The sequence below is a fragment of the Varroa destructor genome, unplaced genomic scaffold (genome assembly GCF_002443255.2).
Source record: "Varroa destructor unplaced genomic scaffold, Vdes_3.0 BEIS01000006.1, whole genome shotgun sequence".
Lineage (NCBI taxonomy): Eukaryota > Metazoa > Arthropoda > Arachnida > Mesostigmata > Varroidae > Varroa > Varroa destructor.
The window spans coordinates 7,398,897-7,414,890 of record NW_019211459.1 but is presented as its reverse complement, the minus strand read 5'-3'; the positions used below and the strand labels follow the sequence as shown (position 1 = coordinate 7,414,890).

The 15,994-nt window shown below is 40.9% G+C and overlaps 2 protein-coding genes and 1 long non-coding RNA gene across 9 annotated transcripts in view; 2 read left to right on the top strand and 1 right to left on the bottom strand.

Moving 5' to 3' along the window:
* LOC111253484 (rhomboid-related protein 2-like) overlaps nt 1-8,139 on the top strand; it is a 43,378-nt gene extending 35,239 nt beyond the window's left edge. For both annotated transcript variants that reach the window (XM_086992918.1, XM_022812928.2), the window contains exons 5-10: nt 279-402; nt 2,756-2,854; nt 3,177-3,319; nt 3,590-3,702; nt 3,966-4,066; nt 4,468-8,139. In XM_086992918.1, coding sequence (XP_086849044.1) covers nt 279-402; nt 2,756-2,854; nt 3,177-3,319; nt 3,590-3,702; nt 3,966-4,066; nt 4,468-4,779 — 892 coding nt within the window. In that variant the 3' untranslated portion in view covers nt 4,780-8,139. The remainder of the gene's footprint in view (nt 1-278; nt 403-2,755; nt 2,855-3,176; nt 3,320-3,589; nt 3,703-3,965; nt 4,067-4,467) is intronic.
* LOC147754803 (uncharacterized) lies at nt 401-11,617 on the bottom strand. 4 transcript variants are annotated; one of them, XR_015330243.1, is made up of 4 exons: nt 11,472-11,617; nt 9,975-10,342; nt 1,524-2,874; nt 401-1,366 (listed from the first exon to the last, which is right to left on the bottom strand). It is a non-coding gene; the product is annotated as an uncharacterized LOC147754803 (long non-coding RNA). The 4 variants fall into 4 exon arrangements; XR_015330242.1 differs by lacking the exon at nt 11,472-11,617 and having other exon boundaries at nt 401-759; nt 1,239-1,366; nt 9,975-10,448; XR_015330241.1 differs by lacking the exon at nt 11,472-11,617 and having other exon boundaries at nt 9,975-10,448.
* Nucleotides 11,618-12,154: 537 nt separating this feature from the next.
* The window catches only part of Hsepi (D-glucuronyl C5-epimerase), a 34,786-nt gene continuing 30,946 nt past the window's right edge, over nt 12,155-15,994 (top strand). Inside the window, exon 1 of one of the 3 annotated variants that reach the window (XM_022812926.2) lies at nt 12,155-14,730. In XM_022812926.2, the coding sequence (XP_022668661.1) occupies nt 14,335-14,730 (396 nt within the window). In that variant the 5' untranslated portion in view covers nt 12,155-14,334. The remainder of the gene's footprint in view (nt 14,731-15,994) is intronic. The other 2 variants (XM_022812927.2, XM_086992914.1) reach the window with 2 other exon arrangements.

The following is a 15,994-nucleotide window of genomic DNA, read 5'->3' as shown; positions in this document are numbered from 1 at the left end:
AAAAGACCAACCATTAAGTTTTTTCTTTGGACAATTTACTTGGTAGTGATTGATATTCCTTTTGAGACGGCGATTAAGTTTTGGATTCAAGTCCATGGATATCTTTAAGATAGGTTCAGTTGATCCATAACATTCAGCTCGTTCTCGAAATGCTATATATAGCAAAGAACGACGACAAAAATCCTTGTACTTTAGAGGGGCGCTACGGCATGTGCTATTGCCATTATTATACGTTATATAACATATGCATTGCTTTGATGTTGTTGTTTTTCTAACAGATTCGACTGGGATCGTGACGGACATTTCAGATACGACGACTTCGAGAAAATGATGCAATTTGCAGTCAAATACAAAAATTACCCTCGATTCTGTACCCTCGTCAAGTTTGCAGCCTCAACTGTCGTAAGTTTCGCATACTCGTCTGTTGCAGAACTCTATTTTCTTCTTCGCCGTCCATTGGTGCGACGTTCACCTGTGCCGCTGTCGTCATTGCATACAAGCAAATGTTATTCACTCAAGTACGTGGCGCCGAAATCTCGGAAACATGCTACCACAACATGGCACACTGTTTTATATTGCGTATTACGTCAACGACGTTCATAGCAGATCGAAGTAACGGTACTTCGGAGGATGTCTATAAACATGGCAGCGGAACCATCAAAGGCCTGATCGTCAAATTAAAAGTCCCCAGTTTGATTCGTGATGGTGTTCGGTAATTTTCTTGAGCTTAATGGGTCCTCGGTATCGGCTCGAGTACAACTAAAATAAACATCATTGCAGTCGCTTTAGTTATTATTAAATTAGAACATTTTTCTTGCTTGTTCAGTAAAACGAAGGTGCTTTTAGTAGCCTTAAAGACACCTATAATTGTCCTATAAATGCTCGACTCTACCTCGGGACAAGATAGTCTACCTTACTGGCAAACGTTTTTGCTTTGTTGAGTTAACCTGCAGACGTATGTCTGGCGTTATACCGAACTGCAGATAATAAGCAAAGAAACATTTCTTTAATAGACTATTAAAAGTTGACTGCGTGATAATTTGGGTTTGAGCTTTCATCTAGGCATCTTGATAAGCGTACGTTTATGATATTAAGTCGGTATTGGGTCAAAGCAGGTGTTGGACGGGTTAACCTGATAGTAAATAACCTGATAATTTATTTGATCATTGTGAAAACTCCTTCGTTTCTAATGATACAAGTATGACACCTTGGATGCTTTCGGCTATCCATACGCTTACACTGAATGGTAATTAAGCTGAACAATGTCATACGACGCAATCGGAGCCCTGAATATAGTCATTGATCTTTGCTTTAACAGCTTGCGAACCCGTCGCTGTAAGAACGCTAGATCTCAGAGTTCGTTTACCTGTTATATGCCGATAAGGAGAGAAAAGAAACCGATATGATATCGAGCTAAGCTCAAACATGGGTGCGCTGAAATTGAAAGATGCAAAACCATGATCTACAAATGTTTATGGAAAAATAATCTACTACATTCGAAAAATACATATTAATCTACTTACCCAGCATTAACTTTGTACGATGCGACTTCCGTGTTAGATCGTTCACTGACATCTGCATTGCACTTCATATGTATCAATTTTGGCTAATACTGGCCCTTGCTACCGTTAAACGGTGCACTCACCATGTGCCCCCAGCTTACTGCAAACGGTACTTTTCCGCGGAAAAAAATCCCGATGCAGTCTTTATACATCAACACTAATTGTTGCGCAAAAATCTGCGTTGGCATGGACAAGCGTATAGCTATACAGACTGAAAAAAAAATTAATTCACTAAAAATTAAATAAAGATCAAGTAACTTTTTCGTAGATTTACTGCTCAGCAGCAGATTCTGCTCAGCTGCTTGCCTGACCTTTAGAATACCGCACCAGTTCGGTGTAATGAGTGTGATATTAATAAAAACGTCACGTGAGGTTCGTTGAGTACTGGAAAAAGTCTCGCGCTCGACCCTCATCTTCACTGCATCACTTGAAGACGAAGCTCAGCAGCTCCGCCGCTACCCCAGCTGTGATGAAGCACTATTGCCAGAATCTATTTTCTATACTACTATTTTCTTCTGCACTATGATCACGTATCTTTTACACGGTTCATAATAGCGTGCCATTAGGCATTACATGCGTCCTCTAAGGCTAGTACACAATTCAGATTAGAGGCAGAACTATGTCCTGATAACGTACATTTGTGCAGAGGGAAGGGCGTATAATAAAGCCAATAAATTGCTTTCCATATCCGTGTATCCTGGAGTACAAATAAAAACGACGCCGCTCTAAGTGTCTGTTACCACCGGAGTAGCCTGTGCTGCACATAATGCAACGGGCGATCAAGGGAAATCAGCCTAGATATATATTTACAGCTCACAAATTCAATTTAACGCATTGATCTGGAAGAGAATTGTCATAGTTTCGATGAGGTGGAAGCGACGATGCAAGCACTATTGTAACCCGACTGTGTGCTTTTATTGCGAACTCAGCTTCTGTGGTACCTGCTATTTCTTTGAAAATGTCGTTTATGTGTATTTTTCTTTTCTACTCGCTAATATATTTTTTGTTCGTTAGTAGGTTTTCTTCTGCACGATATTGCAGTGTGTCGACAGGCAATGATTTATGAACATAGAGGAATAATATGATGTTATCTATACAACTAAATACAGTGGACATCGGAAGCAAACCCTTGCTTGAGTTTCAACCCATATATACGATACGTTATTATATGTGTTTGTAATGACAATTGACAGGTGGCTTCTAATCGACGCGCGACGTTCGTGCGGTCCTATTTCGAAGAGTACAGTTGTATGCCCCCGCCGTTTTTTATCGTACTCGTCTCGATTATACAGGCAGGTATTCGCATGCGGATCTGCGCAAGAAACAAATAGAAAAAATGATGCCAATTAAAATCGAACAAAAAGATAATTAAACATGTTTACAGTCGTTGTTCATTCATACGTTGTTGTGCAATTGCAACAACACTTAATTCCAATAGACATGTACCGTATTTGTGGCTCTAGTCAATGTCAATTTAGAAAAATCTTGTTATTAGTTAATTTAAAAGAAATCAACATTTGTTTCAAAGAAACTAGAAGTATTCGAACGCGCTTGGATAAGGCAGTGCTATTAGGGACGTGTTAGTGTGCTAACTACTTTTGCCTTCTTTCCTAGGTTGCTATCTACATTTATTACAGCATAGAGTTGAAAGAATGGTCTCGAAATGGTCCTACACCGATAAAGTCGCCTCTGATCTATAATCCTAATCGGCGGTATGAGGTGTGGAGATTTTTTACCTACCAGTTCATCCATATCGGGTACGTTCTCCTCTCCGAAACACACACACACACAGATAATACTTGTTCAATTAAATAGACATATCGTTGAACAGTTAATTTCTCTTGTGGTAAAATGGCACCCAAACTATATTCCCCAACCTAAATTGGGGTCGTGTTATATTTAACCGTCCCCTACCGTTCGATCGTGAATAATATCGACGACATTTCCTGGTCGATATTTTACTCTAATTGTTTTTCGGTGCATACGGATTAACATATCAATTGTTGTATATATCTTTGTGTCCACAGACTCTACCATATCCTTTTCAATATACTCATGCAGCTGGTGCTCGGAATACCATTAGAAATGGTTCACAAATGGTACCGTGTAGGCATCGTCTACAGCGTTGGAGTTATAGCCGGTAGACCTAATCCATACCAATATACTCTCCTAGAATTTCTCGACTGTTACAGATTATAGGAAGTAAAGTACTTCTTTATAGGGTACACAGTACTTGGGAGCCTGTTTGCCTGGCACATAAACCACAACGTTAGCTATGTATATGATATGGAAGCTCCTTTTTGTGTGCGTATTATTTTAACATGTCTGCGACTTCACCAATGAAATAAGCTAGATAATTGGTAGTTACGAATGAAAAATTTTCATGTTCTTCACGTTTGCTAGGTTCTCTCGGCTCCTCTCTGAGTGATCCCCGAACGTATCTCGCCGGTGCATCAGGAGGTGTGTACACGCTAATTGCAGCGCACCTGGCTACCGTCGTATTGGTAGGTGAACCCCAAACACGCTAAAAAAATTACTGTTTCCTCTCTCTAAATTTTTCTATAAACATTATCAAGAGTGAACGTTATAATGTGTATATATATATATATATATATATATATATATATATATATATATATAGTGCATTTGCCTCGTATAAATCTAGCTCTACGAAACTTCCACGGTGGAAGTAACAGGAACTCGAATGCAAAGAGCTTCCCCTTTTCTCGCTGTCGATAGGGGAAGAGGCGTTTCTGTCCGCCGTTTATGCCTACTTTGACCGTACATTTGTGTGTTGTCATGATTGTTATGCACTGTTCATTGCTTCGACCGGCGATGATCTTTTGTCCATGTTTTTACGCTCGGCCTACCAGCCTTTCGTCATTTCCTTTTTCTCGTGTCACAGAACTACGCTGAAATGGAGTTTGGATGGTTGCGGCTGACCGTTCTGATAGTGTTCGGAATAACCGATTTTACGGTAGCAGTATATGAACGATACTCGCGCGGCGGTAGCCAACCGATTTCGTACAGCGCCCATTTGGCGGGGGCGTTCGTTGGACTGACGTTGGGCATGGTCGGGCTGCGGAATCTTATTGTGACGAAATGCGAACGGGTACTACGATGGATCTCATTCTTCTTTTGTCTAACCTTCTTCATTATCGCCGTAGGCGTGAATCTGTTGGCGACAAATTACTATCCAGTCCCGCACTACGATTAGCCATCTCAACATGGTAAATGGCCAATAAATGCGGGCGACGATTATTACTACGACGACTTAGCATTTTTACCATACACTGTTGACATGTCGAAGGGGTGAAAAGTTCCTGCTGGCCAAGACCTGACACATCCAAGCCTTGAAGACGTACAACACGGTTTTCTGTTGAGTTAACCTGGTTAACTCAAGCGCCGACAACGCGTTGGCTTCGTAAAGATTGAATGGGCTATTATTAGTGACAACGTTCCTCAAAAGACACTGAATAAATTCGAACTGTACAAAAGAAGTCTAGTTAGGCACCACGAAGGATAACTGGATTAATAATGTTATTACTGGCGTCATCGATAAGCTATTGAAACTTCGAAGCCGGATAAATTGCGGAGGTAATACTATAGCTTCACGCGTCAAGCTAGTTGCGTCCATTAGACTGCTATTGTTAAGTATTACTCTTCAGTTGAGAGCTTGATTGAAGTAAAATAGACCCAATTAAAGTTGCAACGGACGAGTTGCATATATCACCTCTATATGGTTTCAACCTCCAAACGAATGACATCTTATATGAGTAGTATCCGCTATACTATGCGTGACCGCGTTTGTTAATGTGGAAATTATTTCATTATGCTTTCTCTGAATGAACAGCCTTATGATAGACCGGTTTGTTGGTGTTGATCCCGCCCTATAAGCTTAGTTTCTGACAATGCGGTGGCTATGATATAAGAAGTTCGATAATAAACAAGCGAATGTAACGTCTGTGCAGAGAATAAAATGCTTGCATAGGAAAATACTACGTCGCAAACAGGAAATAGCCGGAAATATAAATGATCGCATGCGACAACGATCACGTTCCAATCACCGCACCCATTTACGCAAAATTTAGGTTCTAAATATAGTTCAGCTATTCTATACTCATGAGGCTAAATTCAATGACCTTCATAGCTTTAGAATGCTAAACAAGATTCAGTAGTCGACATAGGCACATATCAACGTCTATTGTTTCTATGTATTTTTTCTTCCAAGGTCTGAAGTTGTGACCCCTTTCCAAACTATAAGTAAACGTTTTACGCTTGCAGTTGCGTACAGTCTTTTCGTACGGTTGCAGTACAATTGTAAACCTATGTTCGCCATGTAAAGGAAATTATGTTATCATGATAGGCCTATCAATTAATGAATGATTATGGCATACTTTTTCTCATTAGATTTCAACATAGACATAGACAAGCTTGATGTAACTTAATAGCGATCAAGTTTTTAATCTATCTCTACTGCCTAAGGTAGGTCCCTGCTCGAAAAAATTAAACAGCGCCCATTAAGCACGACATTAAGGTGTAATCCTAAGTTCTGAAATAACAACTATACACAATGAGCCGGTATTTTACCTGTAAAAATTGCAAAATGTTTATAGAAGAACTGCAGCCACTTTTTGAAATGCATTCTCATTGTCCATTTTCATTTTGTATATGGCAGTTAAACATTTACTGTGTCCTAATATTATTGCTGATCATCACAGCCAATTGGAAGCGATGTCGCATTCCTGTTCCGGTATTGTAGCTTCATAGCGTCAATCATCAATAGGCAAGGGACAATAATCATTATCTAGTATTATAAACATGATCAAATATGTCCTTGGCACCCTGTCACACACAAATAAACACATAAACACGAAAATAATTCTCAGAGGATGATTGAGAATCGTCCACGGGTCATCGCAGCAATTACGGATTTTTTTAATGGGTTCCGTTACTTGATACTTAGCAGAATTAGACGATATTATGTAGGTTAAATTGCCCATTTTTCATGATTACGCCGGGCCTACTGGACACAAGCTCTGTCGCTAAGGCCAAAGGCGAGTGATCAGCTACTAGCTGACAATTTTAAATAGCGTTTGAGTTAGACTAACTCGACCGTAATTTGGAGCTAAATGCTATATGAAATTTTACGGGACGCCCGAGATCGACTGTACTACATTCGGGCCAGCAATTGCAAGGTTATCCATTTTCAAATACTTCTTTAAAAAAGATATGTTTATGCCGAATCGATGTAACGTAAATTTATTTTTTAAGGCAGACCCCATTAAACAAATTTCATATGAAAATGTATGGTAAAGAAAAATATATATTTTATACAAATCTATATGTGTATTGTAATTTATATGTGTGTACGCTATTGATAACAAACACGTACTTGGTCAACAATATCACAATGTGAAATCTTTTGAAAACGTTTTTTTCTGTTGTAACAGCCATTTGTCACCACAACGCCGTTCGATTGATATATCTGCTTTATATCGATTGATATTTGTTTCTCCATTATGCCCATTCTGTTAATGTTTCTGTTGCAGGACACTAATAACAACTTTAACTGATGATATATAAATGTAAATGATGATAAACAGATGATCCGATTAAATTTTCATAAGAGTATTTTTCAGTTTCCGTAATGTCGTCTTGTCAATGACTACACATTGCCATTAAGCTTATCGAATTTAGCAGTATTACGTCCGTTGGCCATTCTACATGGCTGGCCGGCTCCCAGCACAAGACGAACCGTGTGTCTGTGCTCAAACTCAAAACGTTACCCACTAAGCTATTATGGGAACATGTCATAGTGCCTTATCTTACCTTTTACTAACGAAGAGGAGACCATGTGGCCAAATAAGCCAAAATACAGGCCAAATGTAATTCCAGACTTGGAACAAAGGGTTGTACAAAGTTTAAACTTATAATACTGTTGATCTAAAACGGTGTAAAAAATCTTGGTTTAATAAATCGAAAACGATCCACGTATTGATTTACATATTTAAAAAAATGGCCGTCCTTTAAAAGTCTTGCCATAAAATGTAATTTGAAGCAATATAATTTTCCTGTATCCTTGATCATATGTGCATCTTACAGCGATATGAAGCTTCTATGATAGTTATTAGTTTTCGATACTACGGTACCGATATTCAGATACTGATTTCTGTATATATTCAGTCGTCTGATCACAAAACAAATTGAAACGTACCTTCGTTTTCATACGGTGCCTTTACACAGTATAAAAAGTACACCTGTGTCGCAAAGCTACCCAGTAGAATCGCTACCTTATTCAGACAAAAAAGGACTTGTTAAATATTCTGCGTCGCGTTGGCCGTCCGTTTAAATTGCGACAACTATAAAGATGATACACGTCACGCTGCCACGACAAAAAGACCCGAGGATGCATGAAGGCATTATTTGGAAATCGAGCAGACGATGAATGGAAGTACAGATACTGACTGAAAACTGATTCTGAAGTAGCCGCCAGCGGCAATCGCTTATGAAATATAAATAAAGAAAACCGTATTTATGATAAAAACAAAAAAGAAAAGCATTTCAGTCTGGCGTATTATTGCGTGTTTATTTAAGCAAAGGGACATATAGCCGAGCTCGGGTATGCCGCTACTCGATCTTGCCGATTCGATTTCAGATCAATAAATATGGCACAGTTTATATCAGATCCATAGCATTTATACTAAAAGATTACAGCTATCGATACGCTAACAGGTATCTGGCGAGTAAAATCGCTCATATTTAATCTGCGCGACTTTTTTTTTGGTTCGAGGTGATAGAAGGACAATTCAACTGCCTAACTATCGTCAGGAATGATCGTAAGGTTCGGCTTAATTTAGTTTAGGTTAGGAAACTAATAAAAATATCTGTCCGAGGTCTGTGGCCTATCTACATTCGTTACGAATCAACATCATTATCGCTATCGTGGAGGAACTTCAGGGACGCTTCAACGGAGGAGCTAATCAACCGAAATGGCACAATGCAGCCTGATATAACCTTGATACGTTTCACGTGATAGGAAATAGGTTGCTTTACAAATCTAGCAGGCATAATCGCGACTTTATCCAATACTATGAAAGGTATTAATATTACATGAATTAGTTTGACCGGTTGATCGAATTTAACATTATGGTAACGTAATGTTAAAATTCATAAGGTCATGTTAAGAAGGTAAAAGACACGAAAAAAAAAAATAGATTTTCCTAAAAACATGGTAAAAATATGCTGAGAAGAACGGTGCCCAAGTCTCAGTGTTATATGATCTGTTTGTCTCTTGGTATAACGAGAAACTTTTCATGATAAAGGTACACGTTTCGGCGAAATCCGAAGACAAAAAAATGCTATTTTTTAAACAATATTTAAAAACATTTTAGATACGACGCTGACTAAGCTGATCTGATATCGTTTTTCTCATGTTTCACCATTTGGCGCTCACGTAATATCGAGCATAACAATCATCTAATGTATTAAGACTAATAAAATTATTTTTCCTCGATCAGCGAATACACACATAGGTCATATGTAGCGTATATGGCTTGATTCAGACCCTACTTGTAATTTTTCCACTTTCCTGAACAAATTCGGGCCTTTCTCAAACTCGTTGCTGGCATTTCGACGAATTTTTTTAATGGAACGTAAAACAAGCATCTTGACTCGATTCACATTAATACTGGTCCGTATTAGAGTCTAGGCAAGACGGGTCTTTATACAAAGCAAGTATGAAATGGTAAAATGTCACGATACACCACATGTGCGTCCATCCCTATTACGTTATCATTCCCAAAGGATTTATAGTAATTCGTCTCTTGGTGTACATTTAACAGAAACTATACAATCGTGTGATATTACATGTGACGTTTGTAAATTCCTTATTCAGCACATCAAAATTCCGACGGAAAGAAAGAAAGGAGCACCGTAAACAATCAAGAAATAGTAGATCTTTAGTGATGAGCAATTGTTGGCCATCTGATTAATATGTTTAAGGCTGTGGATAGCTAAAGTGTTCTGTTCTAGATTGTGCCACTTGTCGACAGATCGGCTCACGATTTGAATCGCTGTCAAAACGTAATTATTACCGACGACTGCAGTTGCTGATCATACATAACCTGACTGCGTGTGCGCACCCACCTAATAGAACTTCTTTAATCAGCTGTTTTATGGTTCCTAATAAGGGATCGACATCTAGTGTCTCCGCGTTGTAAAGCGATTGGTGATAATGGTCTAGTATGAGAAACGGCACTTAATTTTTCTGCCAATATCATCATACGATGGGTGACTCAGCTAATCGAGTTGAGAAAGTCGTTGAGCAAACCGTAAAAATGGTAAGTGCGATCGCGAGGATCTCGCGGGATGCTGGGTACCGGGACAAGCTAGCTGCTATGGCCGACTTACCCAGATATGATGAAAATGAATTTTGCAAAGTTTTCCGCAGCGCTCTGTGGGAGGTGTTGGCTATGCATCGACCGGAAGTGCGCAAGCTTCCGAATCGGCCGAGACCACTTGAAATGGAGCGAGACATCGTCGAACGCCTCAGGAATGACTTCAGTCCAACGCAAAGGAACCGCCGCAAGGTAGACTGCAGTAGAGTCAGCAATTCAACTCTGACCATTGTTACTCGTATCGAAGAAAGTTTTGCAACTTTTTCAGGGCTGTTGTCATCAACGGTACCGTCTCCTGCCTCATCAGCTGCGGCTTCGCAGACCGAAGAATAAGAGTCTGCGGCGCCTACACTACAACCGGGCTATTGAGTTTGTCGAGCTCTGTGATTAAAAAAAACAAGCTGCTTCACTGAAAAAATAACCAGGCTCGAGACTCGAACTTTTCAAAAATTTCAACGCCGAGATATGGGCTTACGGTTGCATGACTATGAGCCGTACGGGGAAGTGACAATATAGTTGTAAATTAGCTATGTTTTCTAATTATTACAAAAATCATTTGTTTCTAATGTCAGGACAAGGAACTTTTAAGCGGTTTAGTGTCAAATAGAACCAGCTACATTTGACTGAATATGAGATATAGCCATATGAAATTCTAGATCGGACGTGTGGACTATTTTGTGAGGGTTCAAATCCTAAGAGTTACACAGATATTTGTGCGCTATTCCTGCCGTTCCCCCAAGTGTGATAGAAGAGTGTCGTACTAATCAACTTTTTTTTTATAACTGGTCTTGCTGATCCAAGGATTGGAAGCGACCATTCTATATTTACTGACGAAATAAAAATCTAAGCAAAATTGGCTAAGCTTCCCTTTTGTGCTTGTTCTTTTTGTAACATTAATGGCTTTATGTCTGAATTACTAACAGCAATGAAACTTATAAAACACAGAGTATAAATTTGGCTTGTGAGATTCTCCAAAACGGAGTAAAATAGAAATCGCTTTAAATTCTTTTTTCGTTAGTTTCCCTTGTATTATTATTCGCTTTTCAGTTCTCTCTTGTTTATTTTCTTGCTGAGAGCAGAAGTACAGCGGACGCCTTTCAGACGAATATGTTTGATATCATACAGCGAAATGTTCAATGTTCGGTCTGTCTTTGTCAAGTAATTTAGTGTTAATCTGTGGCAGGGGAAGATTAGTTATGGCTGGATAGCAATCAGTACCACTGATCAATGAAATCACGAAACTTCTATTTTTGAGGATAGTGACTAGTTCGGCATGACATTTCCGTGCGTTTAGCTTAAGCATTTTCACAGAATCTGTTGTTCTAGCATACGTGTTCTGTAGTGACCAATCGTTTACCCTGCGCCCTTGTTCATAACAAATATTTCGCACGATATTTTTCATGGGTCAATATTTCGCACTGTTGATTTCCGGGAGACCGTTCTACACACGTCCTGCTATACGCAAAACTACTTAAAGCTCTGATAGGGTTGTCACGACTAATTCACATACCTTCTCCAGGGATGCCTCCACAGCTGACTACCTATTTGTACAGTAAAGTAAATATTCATCCAATTATGCCCGAATTATTTACGTAAGCTTTGCGTCCAAACAAATGAATCATATGGTAAATACAAAACTGAGCAGACAGACCATTTCTAACAATATGGCGGACCCGTTTACTTGTCTTTGAGAAGCTGTAAAAAGTGCTCGCGTTTTAAGGTTAACATATGACAGAACTGAGCTGTGCAATTAAGAAGGTGTTTTTGTCTTGTTAATCTGCTACGGATGCAAACATAGTAAAATAGTCGTAATACCTTCGCCACTTGCGGCAACCTCTTTGGTCAGGATGATTAATCAGCATGTACTAATACAGTTATTTTTGTTGAGCCGTTATCTTAGGATTTTTATCCTCACCTCCCATTATACTCAACGATCCCTGTCAGGCACATTCCACCATGCCAGCAATTCGAGTTTTTCCCATTGCTTGCTTGCCTGTATCTACTTATATAGGCGCCCCCTCAACACCGCCGATCGGCCTTCAGATGATGGGCGCTTGCTCATACTCAGTAGGCTCAGCCGGGTAACAACCGGAGGTAGACAGACAAACTGGCAGGTAGACAAGCGAGCAGCTGGACCATTATAATTTGACTGAAGGTCCACGTGAGCACGCGGAAAGTGCAGTGTCTCTGTCTCTCCCACTGCCCCTTTTATCACATCCCATTGTAATCCTCCTTTCCCTTTCGGAACACTTACGAGACTTTTTTTACGATTGGCTCGCCTCTGCTTCCATATTGATTTTGAATGCGCTGAAATTCAGGAGTACTATTAACTAGCGGAGCAGCCTTTGTGCAATTTCTCGGGAGGCCGAGCGCCGCCTGTGGGTGGCCCGTTTCGCTATTGCCTTGGAGTGTCCGTCATACGTAGTTCCGTTGAATCTGTTGGTACTGCTGTCGCTGCCGCAGTCTCTGCCATTGTTCTGCCAGCACTCGGTGCATCCTACCTAACAACTGTATAACAGATCGCCTTCGCCATAGACCGTCCCTTGCTAGGCTTTGGCATCCTTTCTCCGCAAAAACTTCGCCGTCGCACTCGTTTTCCGTCGGCGCGCCATCCGTTCGCGTCGCTGCCCTCGCCCACTCCCCTTCTCTCGCTCTCATTCGCCATGTTTCGTTCTCTCCCTTCACGTTCGTGTGTTTGATCTCATTCGCCCTTTCCCACCGACGACGAACAGTGGCGGACGAATTAGACGCACGCAGACGGTCAATAGCAGCGGCTGCAGCAGGTACAGCATCGGCAACTTTAGCAGAAGCAGGTGTAGCGGCAGCATTTAACTAAACCTGGAATTCTACTAGCTGCAAGGGAACTCATACACTTTGGGTGAACGTTCAGTGTTGTCGGGTGCCTATTGTTGTGTCGCGAGACAATATTTCAACAATTCTGTGGAAATATCGTGTTGATGGACATCACCATTTCGCTGTGCCGCACATCAGCGACTAAGGATGGTTTGCCGGATCAGCTTTTTTTTTCTTGGCCTACGCCAAGGCGTCGGAAGATCTGGTGGTGTAGATGCATGTGGCAGTGAACGACGAAAAGTGCGATGAGTAGCAGCTGTCGGAGGCGGCTCGGAAGCGATCTGCCAAACATAGACACGGTCTACCAGACGCAAAGGCTAGACATTTGTTGCTATTACCGACGCTCAACCGATGCCATTCTCAGATGACTCAGTCAGTTCTGAAAATACGACGACGACAACAACAACAACTGTTATTGCGCTCCGCGAGCAACTGGGTACCCCGAGGTTGCTGTTGTTGAAATTTAATGATAAGCTGAGTGAGTTCTCAGTAGAAACCGCGGTCCTAGTGAGGTGATCTCGCTTTCCGTCGCTCCATATCGCTCAGGCTGACGGCCAGCAAATGTAAAGGCAGGTGAATTCGAATTACTCATCGGAGTGCTGCCGTCTACGCGGTGTAGTGCGGTTTGCAGTTGAGATTGTGCTTGTGTGGTATATTTTGCCACTAGCGCATATAGTTTTGCACATTTTTGGAAACAAATTCAATGTCGATTACGAAAAAAACAGGAACGATAACAGAGCTACAAACAGTGTGTTATTATTAGCTCGTCCAGGGATAAATAGCCTGAATCAGCTGCAAAGCCAACCCGTAAATAAAACCGTAGTAGTACAACGTTACAACAGAAAAGAACGACAATACTTGTTCATTGTGTTGGTATACGTTTTACCTAAAAACAGACCAGTGCTCATCATATTTAAAACCATGCAAGGGGCACTCATCGCGGTTCTGTTACTAATGTGCGAAAAATATAGTCAGTCTTGCCATCGACTTAGGTGAAGCTCTATGTCCGGAAAACGAATCCCTTCTAGCTACACCTTTCAAAGTAAGCCACTCTTTACATCTTCTAAATGATACAACGTCGAATGTTGCGCATGACCTAGAGGAAATCCTGCGATGAACGCGTAACTTGCCGATCTTTGTTTCTCAATGTAATTACGCGACGGCGGTGTGTCTACCGTTGCTCAGCTGTTCAATGTAATGCCGCGGTCCACGCTAATGCCAACGGCCAAAACCAAAATAACAACAACAGTTGTAACTGTTTTGAGTGTTAACTTTCATTGGCCCCCACCCCATTGCAGCAGTAAGTTAACGTGCCGCAATCTTGTAGATAGCCGCGGTCGCTGTCGCCGAGCCAGTAGCCGGACGGTGAAAACAGGGTTGACAACAAGCAGATTTTTTGCCTTTGCTAGCAGCCGGCAACACCGATTCGACGGCACTGGCGCTCAAGCCCAGAATCAACATCATCAGCAGCGACTCAAACCAGAGTCGATTCGATGAAGCACTGAGTAAGCGGGAGTGAGATGCGGGGTCCATTTCTCCGGCCATTGTCGCGACGGCTGGGCCTCTGCCTGGCCCTGTGCTCGCTCTCGACATTAGCCTACATTTGTCTGTTGGGCGCGCAACCGCGGTTACAGCTGACTAGCTCGTTAAATGGATTACTGGACGACACGACAGGAGGCGACGACGAGATAGTGCCGAATGCAGTACCGGGGTCCGGCTACGGTAGCGCCGGGGCTCTGTCTTCCCTCGGGAGTAATACGGGAGTGGGTGGCGGAAGCGGAAGTTTAGGCGCGGGCGTCCTCATCGGCTCGCCACGCGAACTCGTCTGCGATATTAACGGATTGCAAAAAATCCCTTGTCTTCGTGACAGATCCGAGGTATATCTACCGTTTAGCTTTCTGCGCAAGTATTTCGAGGTAAGTTTCGATGATAGTTTAGACCAGATTTAAATTTGGCATCAAAACTATAGATCGCTGGAATGATTTTGTTCTGTAATTGCCATTGTTTGCTTGTTTCCTACAATAGGACCCTATGGAACGTCATTGCATGAAGTTGCATCGTACGGTGATGCGCCCGACTACATCGACCCGTATTGTACATAAACTGATGCCATATAAACGTAGTATTATTTAGATCTCTCAGTAACTAGCTGGTGTGTCTGTCCGTAGCATTCCATTTGGTACTTATTTGTTTTTGATCGGTAGAGTTGACTAATCGTCAGGGCTACATGGGAGCACTGTTTTATGGGAAGTTCGCTTTTCATTATGTTTGATACTTTTTAGAGTTTAATAACAATTGTCTTTTAGCACAGCACTTGCCTTTCCCGTATGGCTTAAAACAGTTGTTTGTTTTTTGCATCTCTATTTTATACTACATACAATAGATAATTTCGAAAATTGTGCCATTATTTGTTAAGGGTATATTATATAATCGGCTTGACGACAGCGCCGATGATTTCTCAGGTAAATAACGGGGCCGTAAAATATCATTCCTGTAGATTGGTTGGTGGTGCAATAGACAGGTCATAGACCAGCCGCTGATGGCGTCATCGCATATAAGCTAAGCAAGGTTCTAGTATTTACGACTTTTTTAAAATAAAAATATCGACTTAATTATGTTGGTGATCATGTCGTAAATAAGGTTTTCTTAGCATGCAGAAAAACATATCCGCTATGTACTGGAGTATCACTACAGTAATTGCTAAAATTATGGGTTACTTCAATGTGCTCTTTCAACATGTAAAACTATCATAAAGTTTTTCCTTTTCTGATTTTTTCTTCTTTCTTTCTATTACCTGTATATTTTCTCTCAACTAATAGAAGTGTACAGTTGTCCTTGTCTAAACAGAGTTTTTTTTTTCGTTCGCAACACACAATGGGGCAAACTCTATGAACAGTTCTTGCTATTTTCCGGCTGATTATCTCAACCTCAAGGTTTCTCTACGAAAAGTTATCTGAAGAAGTTACTATATCGTTTTCTTCCACTCTCTTTTCAAGCCATTTCATCAAGTCTAACCGCCACTCTTGATCCATGAGGACGAGCAATTTCCACTAAATTCGTCAGTGTTAAAGTCTCACTCATAAATGTACGTCTTATTAAAGCATATGATGCTCGCGTTTGCTGCATCAAGTGCTACTGCTAAAATCATTTACAAAATAAGCTAAAATTTAAAAACATTAT